Raw genomic sequence first — 14,189 nt, 5'->3', positions numbered from 1 at the left:
TTCGTTTTGTTAGTTTTTCTTATCTTTTACTGTCTCTATTGTACAGTGGAGTTTTGTTTATATGTACATACTTATATTTACCCTTTCTGTAAGTGCATGTTATGTGTGATGTCTGTATGCTACTGAGACCTTTAATTTCCCCTTGGGGATCAATAAAGTGTCTATCTATCTATCTATCTATCTATCTATCTAACTATCTATCTATCTAATTCTGCACAGAGAGGGTGAAAAAACAAGGGTGCAGTGGGGGCTGAGCTGGAGGTGGGGGTTGGGGGTACTGGGGGCTGGGAGGGGTTCGTTATGCCCCGCGGCATCGGTGGGGCGACTGGAGCATGCTGAAATTTGGTTATCTGACTGCTCAATCAGGGCACATGAACTCGGTCAGCAGCACGCAGCCGACTCCTCCGACGGAGCCCGTAATCTGGCCGACATATGCTGCCCCGCGGGAGTGGCCTCCGGTGTGAGGCTAAGTGCATCCTGGCAGCGGTTCAGCCAGTCGGGCAGTCAGGGCAGGGCAGCCCTCTCAGACACATGGCCCGCTTTTAATGACGCTACTGTTCAAATGGACGGGCGGGCGCACTGAGCTCACTGTGGAGGAATGTGATGGGTTGCCGAATTGCATTTGGGTTCTGTAGGGGGTTAGCATGATGGGATTGATCTGGACTGCCATCACATGTGTGCCTTGACACTTGTGCTAGCAATCACACACACACACACACACACACACACACACACACACACACACACACACACACACACACACACACAGATAAACATAATGCACACACACACACACACACACACATGTGCACAAAAAGAAACTCAGTGAAGAGAGAGAGGGGGGGGGGAGATGGCACATTCAGCCTTCTTTAAATTTCAGTGCAGGGAATTAGTGCTCTGTAGTTAACAATGCATGACTTCACTAAGCGCACACAGCACATATAGGCAAATGAGAGAAATGGACAGTTGAACGTATCTGTGCACTAAAATTATGTGCATGACCTATTTACTCCCTTGATCTTATACACTGACATAGAAAAAAACATAAATATTACAGAGTCTGCACATGCCTGCCTGCCTTTTAGTGTTCCACTCTATAAATTGGGGTGCAGGGCAAAACTAAGAAAACAGAATGTTTCCTGCATGAGGCTGGACAGCTGCACTCCCATGCAGGAAATACTCCCCCAAACTAGAGGCCCCCCAGCTCTCCATGTGCTCTTGCCCTCTACTGCACGCACGTGCACTGATACACACACACACACACACACACACACACACACACACACACACACACACACAGTACAACTACCTCAGCATACAAATAAGACCCCCATACCCCCGTATTAACTGCCTGCCCCTATGATCTTTTAGTCAGGCTTTGATGGATTCAAATGACAAGAAAGCACTATTTCCTCTTGCACTGTCTGCGCCGTCAGTGCAACTCTACTTTCCATTCTGCTTCTTGTACTCCCATTGTATGAAGGACGAACCCAGTGTCAACATCTTTACTTCCAACTTTCCAACCCTTAAATACCTTTCACACCACCCTCATACTTGCATATGAGTATTAGTAAATACCAGCACAAATGGTTTTAAACATGTGTGGCACTTGTGGTGGTTATAAACACATTCTTCTTTTCAACATAATGTTTGCATTAATAACTTGATTGAAAAAAATATAATGTCCGCAACACTGGTTTTGACTCCCAATTATTTAATGCAACGTTTCGACCCTGCTGGGTCTTCTTCAGGCAAATGGTCACCATTTATTTTGTCCTGCACCTGCCAGAAGGTGGGATGTGCACACTATAACTGTTTGCATTAATAACTTGAAAACATGTCATTCATAGGGTGATAAAACATTTAAATATTAAATCATGTGAATGCATTATCCTCGAGTAAACAAAGAATTTGTATCAAATTATTCTCATCTTTCGACTCTCAGGCAAATGAAAACGGAGCCTCTCCACTTCCAAAAATCAGGAATGCTAGCTATAATTGAATCCGTGTGTTGGAACACAGGCATCGTCTGTGCGCCTCGCGGCCATCCGACTGCGCATTCTTGACTTCACGCATAGAAAGTACTTGGACTTAAATATTTCAAACGAACTGAATAGTTGCATCACATTGCAAAAAAATGTTGCCTTTTCCGACTTGATGGGTTTATATAGATTTGACATGAACATAATTGTGTCTGCTCTCTCAGTTTCGCAAGTAGCCAATGCGCTATGTTGAAATAAATTATTTGAGGAATGTAAAGAGGGATTTGTAACTTGCAAGATGCAGACTGTACCCCTCTGTCGGTTTAGCATGTTGAGATACGTTACAGTATCTATGGGATTTTACCGTAATCCCATGCCATATTTCAATACAATGCACCTTTCATCAGTCACGTGAAGGTAGCTCGCTAGTGGCTGTCGCGGTAAGGGCGGGCCGGACCGGGATGACGTAGAGAGGATGTGAGAGAGAGAGCCGTGGAGCACAGATGTGAGTGTGATGAAGGGGACGCATCACCAGCTGGATGGTAGGCTATCTGGAGCAGCTGCCTAATTGAAGCGACCACTGACTTCAGCCTGAACCCTTCTTCGTCGACGCAGGAAATAACAACAAAAAGCCATACGGTGGCTTCGATGAATTTATGCCCAGAATTAGCTACTCACAAATCATGACGTGTCTGTCCATGACAAGCAAGCGTTCCTTAGCCGACGTTTAGCCAAGCAGTTGTATTCGACAGTGCAACAAATTGGATACATTTGGAAAGACTTCGCGACACGAGCCCACATATTGTTTCAGGACCATTTCCACTCGTTTTCACCTCTGAGTTATAATGACAACCACAGACGAGGATAACCACGGTAGGTTTGCAAGTCATTTCAACTGTGAGAGATGGTACCCAGTAGGAGAGTAGGTACCCAGTACTGTACCAACGGCAACGGCATGAATGGAACCTGTAGTATGACACATGTCTGCATGTTTATCTCGATCCAGAAATAGAGAATCATATAAACTGATACAGATGGCATGTCATGTCGGCAGAATGTTCTTTTAATAAGCTGGGCTGTGCACGCACTAGGCTACGCATAGGCCACCCTATTTTTGTTTTGACAGTTTCTGGTTTTATAGTGGTGGGTTAATATGCAGTCATGGTTAATGTCACGTCTGAACACATACTGGAGAAGTGTGACTTCCACTACTGTATGTCTTCCCTGTTCCCATCTGCAGGAGTTAAGTACTGTTTATGGTGTTCTGCATTTCATGTATACAGTGTATTACCTACACTCCCAGATCCAAATCTCCACCCCTTAAGTTTTTTCCAGTCCTTCTTTGGAGAAGCCATGCTATTAAATGTGTATAAATTGTATTTTATCCTGTGACAAAATACAGACATGTTCTGGTCCAGAAGAGAAGGCACATTGACTCTGGACTGGTCTGCTATAATCAGCTGTTGTTGGCTACTGCACTTGACTATGAGGGAACACTCACTGAGAAAGTAATAGCAAGTTTTTTAAAAGATAACACTAGGATACCGTCTGTGGAAGCAGAGGTGTCTGAAGGCAGGCATACAATATGACCTACATTTCAGCAAAGCATAGAGAGAAATCATCTCTCTAGAGAGCTCTGTCATGAACACACTTTTGCACTGGACACCAAGAGCTTTTAATCACTCAGCTTTTAGTGCTCAACAGGTCCTGTGGGGAAGTGTGTAGTAAGATGTCGCCTGTTATTGTCAGCAGGAAAAGTGTTTTGAGACTGAGAAGTGTTATTTGACACAGTGGAATTAGCTGGCAGGGGCCCCAAGTGATTGAAGTTCCACTCACTAGGAAAGAACAAAAGGGGTTTATTTCCATGCTAAGAAATTCCAAGTTGTTCCATTTGGTGTGTTAAAAATGCTGCTTGGGTGCTATTTGGATGTGAAAATGTTTTTAGGAAACATAACCAGGCTGACAAAATATAGAGTATTCTTAAATGGCTCCAATAACAAACTGCCATCTCTGAACATTTTATGAAAGCAAACTATAGAGCAAATGTTTGATGTTCTGAGCATAGATGCCAGTGGAACCTCTTTGCCACCTCTGTGATTTTCTCCAGGCTCTCTCCTCGGATAACGTAGATGTGGGTTTTGTAGGTGGCGAGTCATTTGCCTTGAGAATTTCGCTTTTGAAGCATGTGCCACGATCTGTCTGGCCTCTAGTGGACAGTTGAGCTGTGTGTTTTTGTTCGGCTGCAGGACACAGTGGCCTCTTTGTGCCGCCCAAGTGTCTGTGTGTAAGCGCGTGGAAATGTCAGCACTGACGGGCATATGGACCGGTAATGGGAGCTGAAAAGAAACCCAGCTGCGGGTCCTTTCAGCTTTTTAACGGCTCTGCCAGGACCAGGCCCTTTCTCGAGCTGGCCTGCGAGCGATCGCAAGCTAAATGTCAGAAGTGACCTAAAGACTGCAGTTAAGTGTTTCCCCACTGTCTCCATGAGAGTGGACAAGAGGCAACCTAAGGGACAGAAGACATATTCATACTCATACCACCAAACTGTCACTTATGCAGTACTTGATTTAATGCATTTTCTAATAACAAAGCCAAGTCCCAGACTTTATTATTCCCACAAATTGCATAGTAGAGATAGGCACTGTGGATTGGGTCCACCCTCCTCAGCAGCGTATGGGTTGAGTGAGGGTGGGGTGGGTGGGGCTGGGGGGGTCATGTCCTAAGTAATCCCACATTATTAGGCACCTTTGGGGGGTGTCACCTGGGTGGACCTGGGTTGATGGCAGCCGCCCAGAGAACAATTGGGGGGGATCAGACAGGCACTGGAGGGAGAGGTTGCCCTGGCTGAGATCTCGTCTGAGACCTCCTGGGTCTTACGCTGCCGATCACCCCCTGCAGAGGCCCAGCAATCAATGGTGGTGGTGGGGGTACTTCCTGAGCTCTCCAGCAGCCACTTTTAAAGGGGGGTGGGGGGGATGAGGATGAGTCCGTTTTGTGTTTTGTACTGTACAACGTCCCATACTTCTCTGTAGTCTTCTCCGTTATTGGTTTAAAACTAGACATCTGAAACCGGCTTGATATTTTCTATTACATCAATCCTTAGGAACACAGAAACGACCTAGTGATGTGGATTATTGAAGAGGAAATTATCTGACAAATTGAGTTGATTCTGAACCATCAGACTGGAACATTGTGTTTGTGTAGTGTTATTACACTAGATTTTCTCAAATCACCGCTGTCCTATTTTTCCATTAAAAAGACAGAAGCAAATAAGCTCATGTACAGGGGAGCAGCAATTATCATTTCAGCAGACTTGTGCAGCTGGTTGTCACTGCTAGTCGGTTCACATTCTCTGGCTGTATGCGCTGAAAGATATAGCGCTGTAAAAAAAATCATGCATATTCCTGGCGTCGGCCCACTCGAGTGCGACCTCCTTTTGCTGTGGCTTAGAACCACTTATGCTAACAAATTCACCACATGCGTACTGATGGCCTGTGGGTCTGCCACAGACCACACTATTTGTTCTACAGGAAAGCCAATCATTTAAATCCCCACACACTCACTCACTCGGAAGGTGGTCGTGTGGTGATGTTCAAGTCCAGACAAACCCAAAGAAAAGAAGAGGTAGAACAATCTGCTATCTGCTCTTAGCCTATAGTAAACCTTCTATTAGGCTGAAATGGGAGAGAATCAACCTCCTGGCAAACAAAAAATAATTTACTTTTTCTTGTGATTAGGCCACCAGAGGATAAGCCTGTCACTCCTGAACAAAATGCATGCAGGCCAATTCTCACTCGCAGTGTTTGCAAATACAAGCAGGTGTTGTGTCATCATGGTTGTCCATTTTAAATATTAATGATATTAATGTTCATCTGGTGGCATGCAGATATCCGCTCAGTAGTATTGGCACATGGGAGATGCTGAGTTGGTTCTGTTTAGTGGGAAGAAAGTATCATCTTCATAAATTGGTTTTAATACATTATTGTTACCAGTAATACTTAATATACCCAATACTGTTTGAATAAAAAAAAAAATATATGACTCATGTCCATTTAATGTGATTAATGAAATGCTAGTGTCTCCAGTTTTGTTACACACCAGCATTGGATAGTCGATCAATACCAACTCACCAGGAATGTTATCTACTGTATCTGATTGCCGCAGGGTCACCCAAGCAGTGGCGTGGTAGGAACAGCCTGGTCAATACTGTAGTGTTGTGTGAGCTGGACCTGGACTCGTGCCTGACTGCCTGTGCATGCTAGGTCAGCTCATCTGCTGGACTCAGTCAAGTGTGTGGGTCTCCAGTCCGAACTGAGAATCAATCAGTGCCATTCAAATTCATATTGTCGTGCATTGCCAAGGCATGCAGGACTGCTATGTTTATTATTAGTAATAGGCTTGGAATTTGGGTGGGGGTCTCTAAGTATATGTATCTGTTCAATTGTATAGCTCTGTTAAAGGCACTGTTGCCAACAGTGGTGCTGGATGAAACCCAACTTTTTCTTGCAAGTCAATATTTCTTTTCAGAACTCCAACCAAGCCAATGAGGCAGACTAAACATGTGCCTGTTTGTAATGCGCATCAAGAAAGGCACATAGACATATAAAAAAATGGCCTTTTTATGTCCGGTACTGTACTTTTGTGAGTGTTGTGAGACAGGGCTATAAAAGGAATAGGCTCAGTCAGCAGGATGCTGTTACGATGACTGAGCAGGACTCCAGGGCAAGGTTGCTTCCTTACTGTTGCCTTTGTTCTTTGATTATGCCTCACGCTGGCCATGTGTCGTTTGGCATTAGGAGAGACATCTGCTCATTTAGTTAGCCTTTTTATATTATATTTAGAAAACATGGTTATTTAACATTTAAAGAACCACTGTCAGTTGTCACTGCTCTATTAATTGTAATTGACACATAGTTAGCAGGATGTGGACTATATAATATATTTAGCAGTCTCATGTAACCTAGCCTAATGCTTTGATTGAAGTTTATTCTTGATATATGTGTTATCTTGTAAACTTTGTATAGTATATATGTTTTCTGTATGTTTGCTTGCTAGCATAACTGCATGGGGAAAGGGCTCATCAGCACCAGACCCAACCCCTTGGGTCAAGCCGAAGCTGAGGGGGCAGCTCTGACCAATAGGAATACCCTACCTACAAGATGGAGGCAGGGACTCCCCCACATGTAAAAAAGTAGTAAGAAAGTAGTCTGGGATTCCTTATCTTTCTAGAAGAGAAAATGTGCTTTGATGGATTTTTATGGCGGTACGGTGAGGCGTTAAAAGCATCAAGATCATGGATTCAGCACCCAAGGAGGATACGACGTGATGAAAATTATGTCTCTACTGATACTGATGTCTTGTTGGGGAAAATGTCTGCTGAATGAATAAACTCTTTTTTTGCTTCATATAAATGTAGTCATGGCTACATGTGTTGGTCAAAGAGGTTTGGTTGTAAAGAGCTACTACTGGTGGTTGCACATGGTGATGACTGATATGCAGAACAGGCTCCTTGGCCAATTTCCTTTTATGAATCCACCGGTGCTATTTTTGCACATCTGGGTTATTCATACTCAAGAGGGACTTCTGAATTAGGGGCCAACTGCCACCGAGATATAATAAGATTGCGCTCGATAAAGCACAAGATTAAATGACCATCCCCCAGAGGTCAGTGAATTGCATGACGGTATGCATTTGAAAACCCCTTTGTCAAGTCTTGAGTACCTGCTTTCTGTGGTGTTCTAAAGCGAAGCTGACTTCCACATTCTGATATCCTCTCTTCAGTCAAACAGCCTGAGCTAAGCTCCAGACTTTGCCCTTGACTACATCAGCCATCAGCCTTGCTGCTTGAATTGTTTAGAGCCTCCATGTCAGATAGCTACCCAGCTGCCTAGCCACCCTCTTCCCCACCCATCCTCACCCCTCCACTCCATCTCACCCAAATTTTTCTCACTAAATGCTCCGTGCCTCAGGAAGCGGCATCATTGAAAATTTCATTTATTCGCTCCCCCTCGCCGTGTTATTTATTTATATGTGCTTGATACGCCGAGTCACCCCGACACTTCACTTATCCTCGACTTGGGGTGGAGACGCGTATTTATAGGGCTGCAGGTTTGTCTGCTGGAGCACAGCAACACTTGGCAGCACAGTCTGCCGGGTGGGCTTTCTCTGTGTATAACAGCCGCACAGGGCTCGCATAAACAGACAGACAGACAGACGTGCGTTTGTGTGAGCTGATGCGCACATGTGTGTTTTATGTGTGTGTGTTTATGTGTAAGGGCACAGCAGGGAAGGAAAAGAGGATGCCGGAGTGAGTCACACATTGTATATAGTGTGGTCCCAAAGTAGGTTAGTTGGTAGAGATCTGTGCACAGCTGTGTGTAGCTCATGTTTCCTCATTTCTGATGGAGATGGTGCTTAATCGGACTGTATGTGTGTGTGTGTGAATGAGTGCATATGTGTCATGTATTCCTCCCATTCCAGCCGAGTTGGTTAATCACACCGTGTGTGTGTGTGTGTACGTATGTGTGTCTGCGAGTGTGTGTGTGTGTGTCTCATTTCCCTGCATTCCGTCAGTGGGGATGAGATGTTGGTTAATCTGAGCGGGTTGGGTTGTGGGGGGTTGTGGGGGATTTGCGACGGCCTGCAGCTGGGAGCCAGGGCGGCTCCTCTGAAACACACAGGCCGGCTCGACTCAGCTCAGGAAGGCAGCGCAGAGCAGTGCTGAGAGCAGAGCAGGGCTGGGTGACAGAGACCGGATTAGGGGTCAGGGGCTCAGCGCTGGCTGGCTGTCACTCTCCACAGGGAAAAATCAACGCGTGGGCTCAGTGTCTGAGTCTCTAACGCCCCCCCCCCCCCAAACTCCAGCTGCAGGAATAAGCCTACGCTAGTAAAACTGCATATACGCCATTGCAATAAATATTGCTTTTAGTGTTATAATTTATCATCATTTCTTAATGTGGTCTAATGAATCAACAATACGATGTTGAAAGATATATCGCGCGGTAATTCATTTGCAGTAATTGATACTAATGAAGTATGAAGTGTAAAGACCAATATTGGAAGCTATAAATATTGTGGTGGAGCAGATTGAGTGAAGGTTGAAACGGCAGTCATGTGAGTGGAGATGAAGAAATCATGGAGTGTGCCGGCATCACCGCGTGACACATCAGAGTGGAGCCTGACAGACTGCTGTCATATGCAACTGATCACACTGGAGCAGCCGGGCAAAATATGTGGTGGTGGGTGGGAGGTGGTGTGGAACCGCTGCAGGTAGTTGACCTGCTGGGTCTGAGAGGTGGTGAGTTAATGGCTGACCTCCTCTCACCTCCCCCAGGCAGACCTTGCGTCTGCACCCAGACACGGTGGCCCCCGAATCAGCATCCTGAGGCCAACAATGGGCCCTGGAGTATGAGGATGTGGAGTAAAGATAAAATGGGTAAAAATAGAACACTCTTCCAGGTTTACAGATCCTGCTGTGACATCTTATTTGTCTTAATGGCCTTATCACTGCTCACTGGTCCATTCTAAATAATAGGCCTGGAATGCGTGTCTGATTGAGATGGATTACGGTATTGTCATATGTAAACAGTTCTTTGATGCTGCAATTGGAGTTTGACAATAGGTGCTAAACTGGTTTAATTTTGGTTTAATTTGTGACATTGAAGTTCTCCTCATGATATCCCAAAATTCTATCCTGTCCTTATTCCTTGTCTACACTGGGATTGTGTTTCTTCGAAGGAAACAAGTGATTATCATCATAGATTTATCCTAACCAGAATGTAGTTCTGTGTGACATAGAGGAACATGATGAAAAGACAGTTCTTATCATAAGCATCTTAGTGAGATCAACAAGTCAATTTCACTGTCAGAGAACAAATCTGCAGTGTATAGTATGTTTTCAGAGTTTCATGTTTTGTGTCAGTCATCTTTGTGCCCTGCTAATATCAGTGCTTTTACAAGGCTGACTTGTCAAGGCTGGCAGCTTAAAAGTCAATCCATCATCAAGCTGGATAGAGCAGGATAAGAAGCCTGGTCAAAGGGGCTATAACCAAAGGTTTACCACATGAGTCAAATTGGGGGGGTGTCCTCGCATGACTTGCAGTTATAGTGTTATTTTCTCTCTGTCTGCCCTTTTAAATTTTGTCATTTTGTTTTCAATTTATGTAGATTTTGTTTTCATGCTTTCGCAGATGTGCTCTTGTGTTGTCGGGACGCTGGCATTCTAGCCAGGGCTGGGGATATTTGCTTCTGTATGCTTTGTGTTCTCCCCGCTGTAAGCTCATCTGTTTGGAATGAGGATGTGTACGTTAGAATGAAGATGTCAAGGCCATCGAGGGACTGGCTGCTCAAAGCCCAAAGGTAGCAGCCTGGAGTCAGGCCCTGTTGTTTTGGTTCTAACTTTTAAGACAAGCGAGGGCTTCAGAGCCTGTTCTCAGATCAGCTGTTTCACCGAGGATGTTTCCTGGAGATGAGGGGTTTCCCTCGGCACCACAGGGTTTCATCAGACTGGGCGTGGCTTTGAGGTGAACAGACAGAGTTGGGAATTCTACACTGTTGGGAAATGTGCCATGAACTTACTGGCAGGTGAGAGTCCCCAGGTGACGAGGTCAAACAGCTGTGAGATACAGTGACTATAAGATGTACCAGTAACCATATAAACAATCTTTTTTGCTCCCATTTCCACTATTATGTTTGACCGTAGAGCCCGTTTCAAGCTGTTCCAGATGGACTCATTTCCACTGACATTTTACATGATGTAGCATGTACTTTTATCCTTTTATCCAGAGCGACTGACAGTACGGTGGATGTGTAGGCTTATATGATGAGGACTGCTGCTCAGAAGGGCTTAATGATAACAGGATAGCAGCGCACAGCTCCAACCTCAGATGGAGATTTCATTGGAGACGTCACGAGCGGTGCCAGAGCATGGTCCAGAGGCTTCCAGAAGACAAAGAACAGCTTGTGAAAGCACCAAAGAGCCAAAGACCACAGGAAGTCGGACCTTCTCCACCCACGTCACATTTGATCCGCAATAAAAGCAATCCCAGTCCTTCTCCTCTTTCCTTGTCTCTCTCTCTCCCTCCCTCTCTTTCTCTCTCTCTCTTTCTCTCCTCCCTCACACACATCTCTCCTCAAAAGAGCATGCGCTCATTTGCAGACACTGGAGAGTATGGGGTTAGCACTGCAGTCCCTTCAAACCCCCCACCTCCGCCCACCTTCACCCTCACACCCCCCGCCCCTCCTCTCCTCTCTCTCTACTCATTTCCAGATGTGGTGTCTGGCCGGTGGGAGCCAATATAAACAGGTCCTGTCAGAGAAGCAAAAGGCCTGTTTGTCTCTCCCTCCGCATGCCTCTGTATCAGACGGCCTGGAATGAGAGCCCTGCGCTCATTTCCTGAGTGACTCACAGAGAGGCCGAGGGGCGAAGAGAGGAGAAGAGCGTCCGCCCGGGCCTCTCACCATGCAATCCGAGGGACCTTGTTGTCCCAACCCTGAGTTCTTCAAAGTCCCCCACTCCCAACTGACCAGACTCGACCCCTTTGTTGTGTCTCATTCTTGTTTCCAGACTGACAGAGCCCCCTTCGCATCTCAACACTGTGATCCCAGGTTTGGCCATGAGGGTCAAGGCTGTTCACATCCTTTTGATGTGCTACAAGCCTGTCCTTTTATAGTGAGTTTCTCAGTCTACGTCCTAACACAGTCCTGATTTTTTACATAGTTTAATTCTTGCGACTTGCGACTGCAGAATGAAGTATAGCCATGCTGACAGTTAAGTTACAAAAGCAAAGACTAAAGTTTATATTTTCTCAGGATTCAGTGGAAAAGACCTTGTGCGCCACTTTTATATTACACAGCCTCCCCATCGCACATCTGAAGCTCTCGTTCACTAACTAAGCTTTGGCTTTGGCTTTGAAGCTCTGAAGGTCAAGGAGGACTATACGATAAGGAGCGGAGAAGTGGAAATGAAGCGCCTAACTCGTTAATCAAGTGGAGATGAAGAACAACAAGCCCCTGTGCCAAAAGCTACTAATCTAATTTGTCGAAAGAGCATGACAGTCAATGGGCCAAAAATAGAGCAATTAGAACGTTTTTTTTTCCATCGCCATCAGGAAGCGGAAGGAAGCTTTGGATTTAGGTTCCAGACATGGAGGAGAAAGCTCAAACAGCTTGGGCATGAATGACCCTTTTGTGCCTGTCCCCCCACTCAAGGGCAGATTTTTTTTTTTTACTGTGGCGAAAGTGGGTATTAAGTGTTACACTTTTGGAGTGGCAAGTAACCTCTGTGTGTTTGCAAAACCTTTTTTCCCCTTCTAACTCCACACTAGTCCAGGAAGGTGCAGGTATATGGATATAGGTTGAATCAGTGTGTTTTCTCCCACACATCAAAAAGCAGATGTCATTCACAGTCTGAAGTCTCCATCCGTCTGCTGTCTTTGCACAGAAGTTTCCATGTGGATCCATTTGCAGCCATTTCGTTTATGTTCAAAATATTATAGTTCAAAAGAAAAGGTGCTGTATTACGGCCTTTCAAGCCCGATGACTTATCCAGACTAATGGCTTTTGCAGGTCTCCCACAAGAGAATAATCCTCCGTATTTTTTTATGGAAGCTACTGTTATTTATTTATTTTTAAACGGCACTTCATTCAAAGTACATTAATTGAAAACTCTAATGTCTTTTAAAGACCTGGTGTTGTGTTTAAAATGAGATTTGCACACACTCCTCATAATGTTGTGTATATCGTGTGTTATGTGTTCTGCAGGAGAGCTACATAAATTTGAAGAAGCCCATTAAAGAAGCACTTCTTCACCCTCTCCAGTATGAACTCTAACTGTCCATGGTTTGGCAACCTTAGTGTGAGCTGACTCCGCCTTCAGATGAGTGCCAGACTAACTAAGGAGTTTGCAATTAATGGTGTGAAATGGTCTTAAAGGATTATCATTCACCCTTTACAGTTCCGATTTGAGGGGATAAGTCAAAAAAGAATGTACAGCCGTGACGTAATAACTTATGAAACACACTGGTTACGTGGGGAGCAATGCCTCTTTAATTCAGGTTCCCTCATGTGAAAGTGTAGCCTGGATGCCAACCTGAATCTAACCTTGCCCACAAAATTTGAGGTCGGGAAATTTGGTCTGGACTTGTTGCACGTATGAAAACTGATTACGATCAAATCGTCTGGGCAGGCTTTATACAATGATAGACAGATACTTTCACACAAACTCGTGTCACAGACGTATGTCACCGCCCATTTGGAGGTGCAAACAAAAAGATTTTTGGTTATTTAACCATCAGTTAACTTTAACACAGGCATTTTACTTTGGATAGACAATAGCAATACATCATAGGAGTGATTAACGTCAAAAAATCTAGACTGGAGTAACTCAACATTTGACACCTCTGATATGTTTAGTGTTCTAAAGATGTCAAATAGCCCGTTATCGTTACCAAATTGATAGCAAAGGAGCCAGAAGTGAACACGCATGTACAATATGGCTATAAAAACTGTGCCTTCATTTTACAACTAAACACGAGAAAATACTTTTATAACCCTTGAGCCAGCTCCTTACTATGTGATAAATGGCAAAGCAGCATTTGTTTGCACCTCCAAAAGCATGGCGTACTTGGTTACCTCCCAAAAACAGCCTTAAACGCCCACAAATACCCGTATGTTTGTGTGAAAGAATAAGCAACGTCTTGTCATTCACGTGACCTGAGTGCTCTTCAGTTGATTTTGCTGTTGCGTCTGTAGTACAACATATTGACAGAGGAATAACTTTAAAAAAACAAACAGAAAATAGTGATTGATTCTGATTGATTAGGTCTATCCAATTGTGTGCAGAGGCATTTTCTTTCCTGTTTCATTTGAAACACGCCCCATAATCACGCAGCCAATGCTGCCCCAATGCTATATGGCTACGTCAGGCTAGTGAAAGTGGAGCAGGCCCAGGGGAGTCATTTCATGGATAGCAGCCACTGTTACCTTTTAAACAAGTATATTAAAACATAGGTGCTTCTACGGGCTTATCTCCTGTGCCACCGGATGTGGTGCAGAGCTCACTGCAGAATACACAAAGCTGGTTAGATTCCGGTGGAAACATTTAAACGCCTTTGTTGAAAGGGCCAGAGCTTCTCATTCTAAAGTCCATCACTACGAGTTATTGGACAGAGCCAAGCTAGGCAATGTTGTGTGGTGATAAATGCAATG

General features: G+C 44.7%; 1 protein-coding gene across 1 annotated transcript in view; it reads left to right on the top strand.

Moving 5' to 3' along the window:
- The first annotated feature begins 2,522 nt into the window (after positions 1-2,522).
- The window catches only part of cyth3b (cytohesin 3b), a 31,220-nt gene continuing 19,553 nt past the window's right edge, over positions 2,523-14,189 (top strand). The window contains exon 1 of the mRNA XM_076265266.1: positions 2,523-2,855. Coding sequence (XP_076121381.1) covers positions 2,828-2,855 — 28 coding nt within the window. The 5' untranslated portion in view covers positions 2,523-2,827. The remainder of the gene's footprint in view (positions 2,856-14,189) is intronic.

This window comes from Alosa pseudoharengus, unplaced genomic scaffold (assembly GCF_046254945.1).
Source record: "Alosa pseudoharengus isolate Yale_2024_CS ecotype anadromous, Long Island Sound unplaced genomic scaffold, YU_APseudo_1.1 YU_APseudo_1.1_scf_4, whole genome shotgun sequence".
In the NCBI taxonomy this organism is placed as follows: domain Eukaryota; kingdom Metazoa; phylum Chordata; class Actinopteri; order Clupeiformes; family Clupeidae; genus Alosa; species Alosa pseudoharengus.
This window is presented reverse-complemented; position numbering and strand designations above follow the sequence as displayed.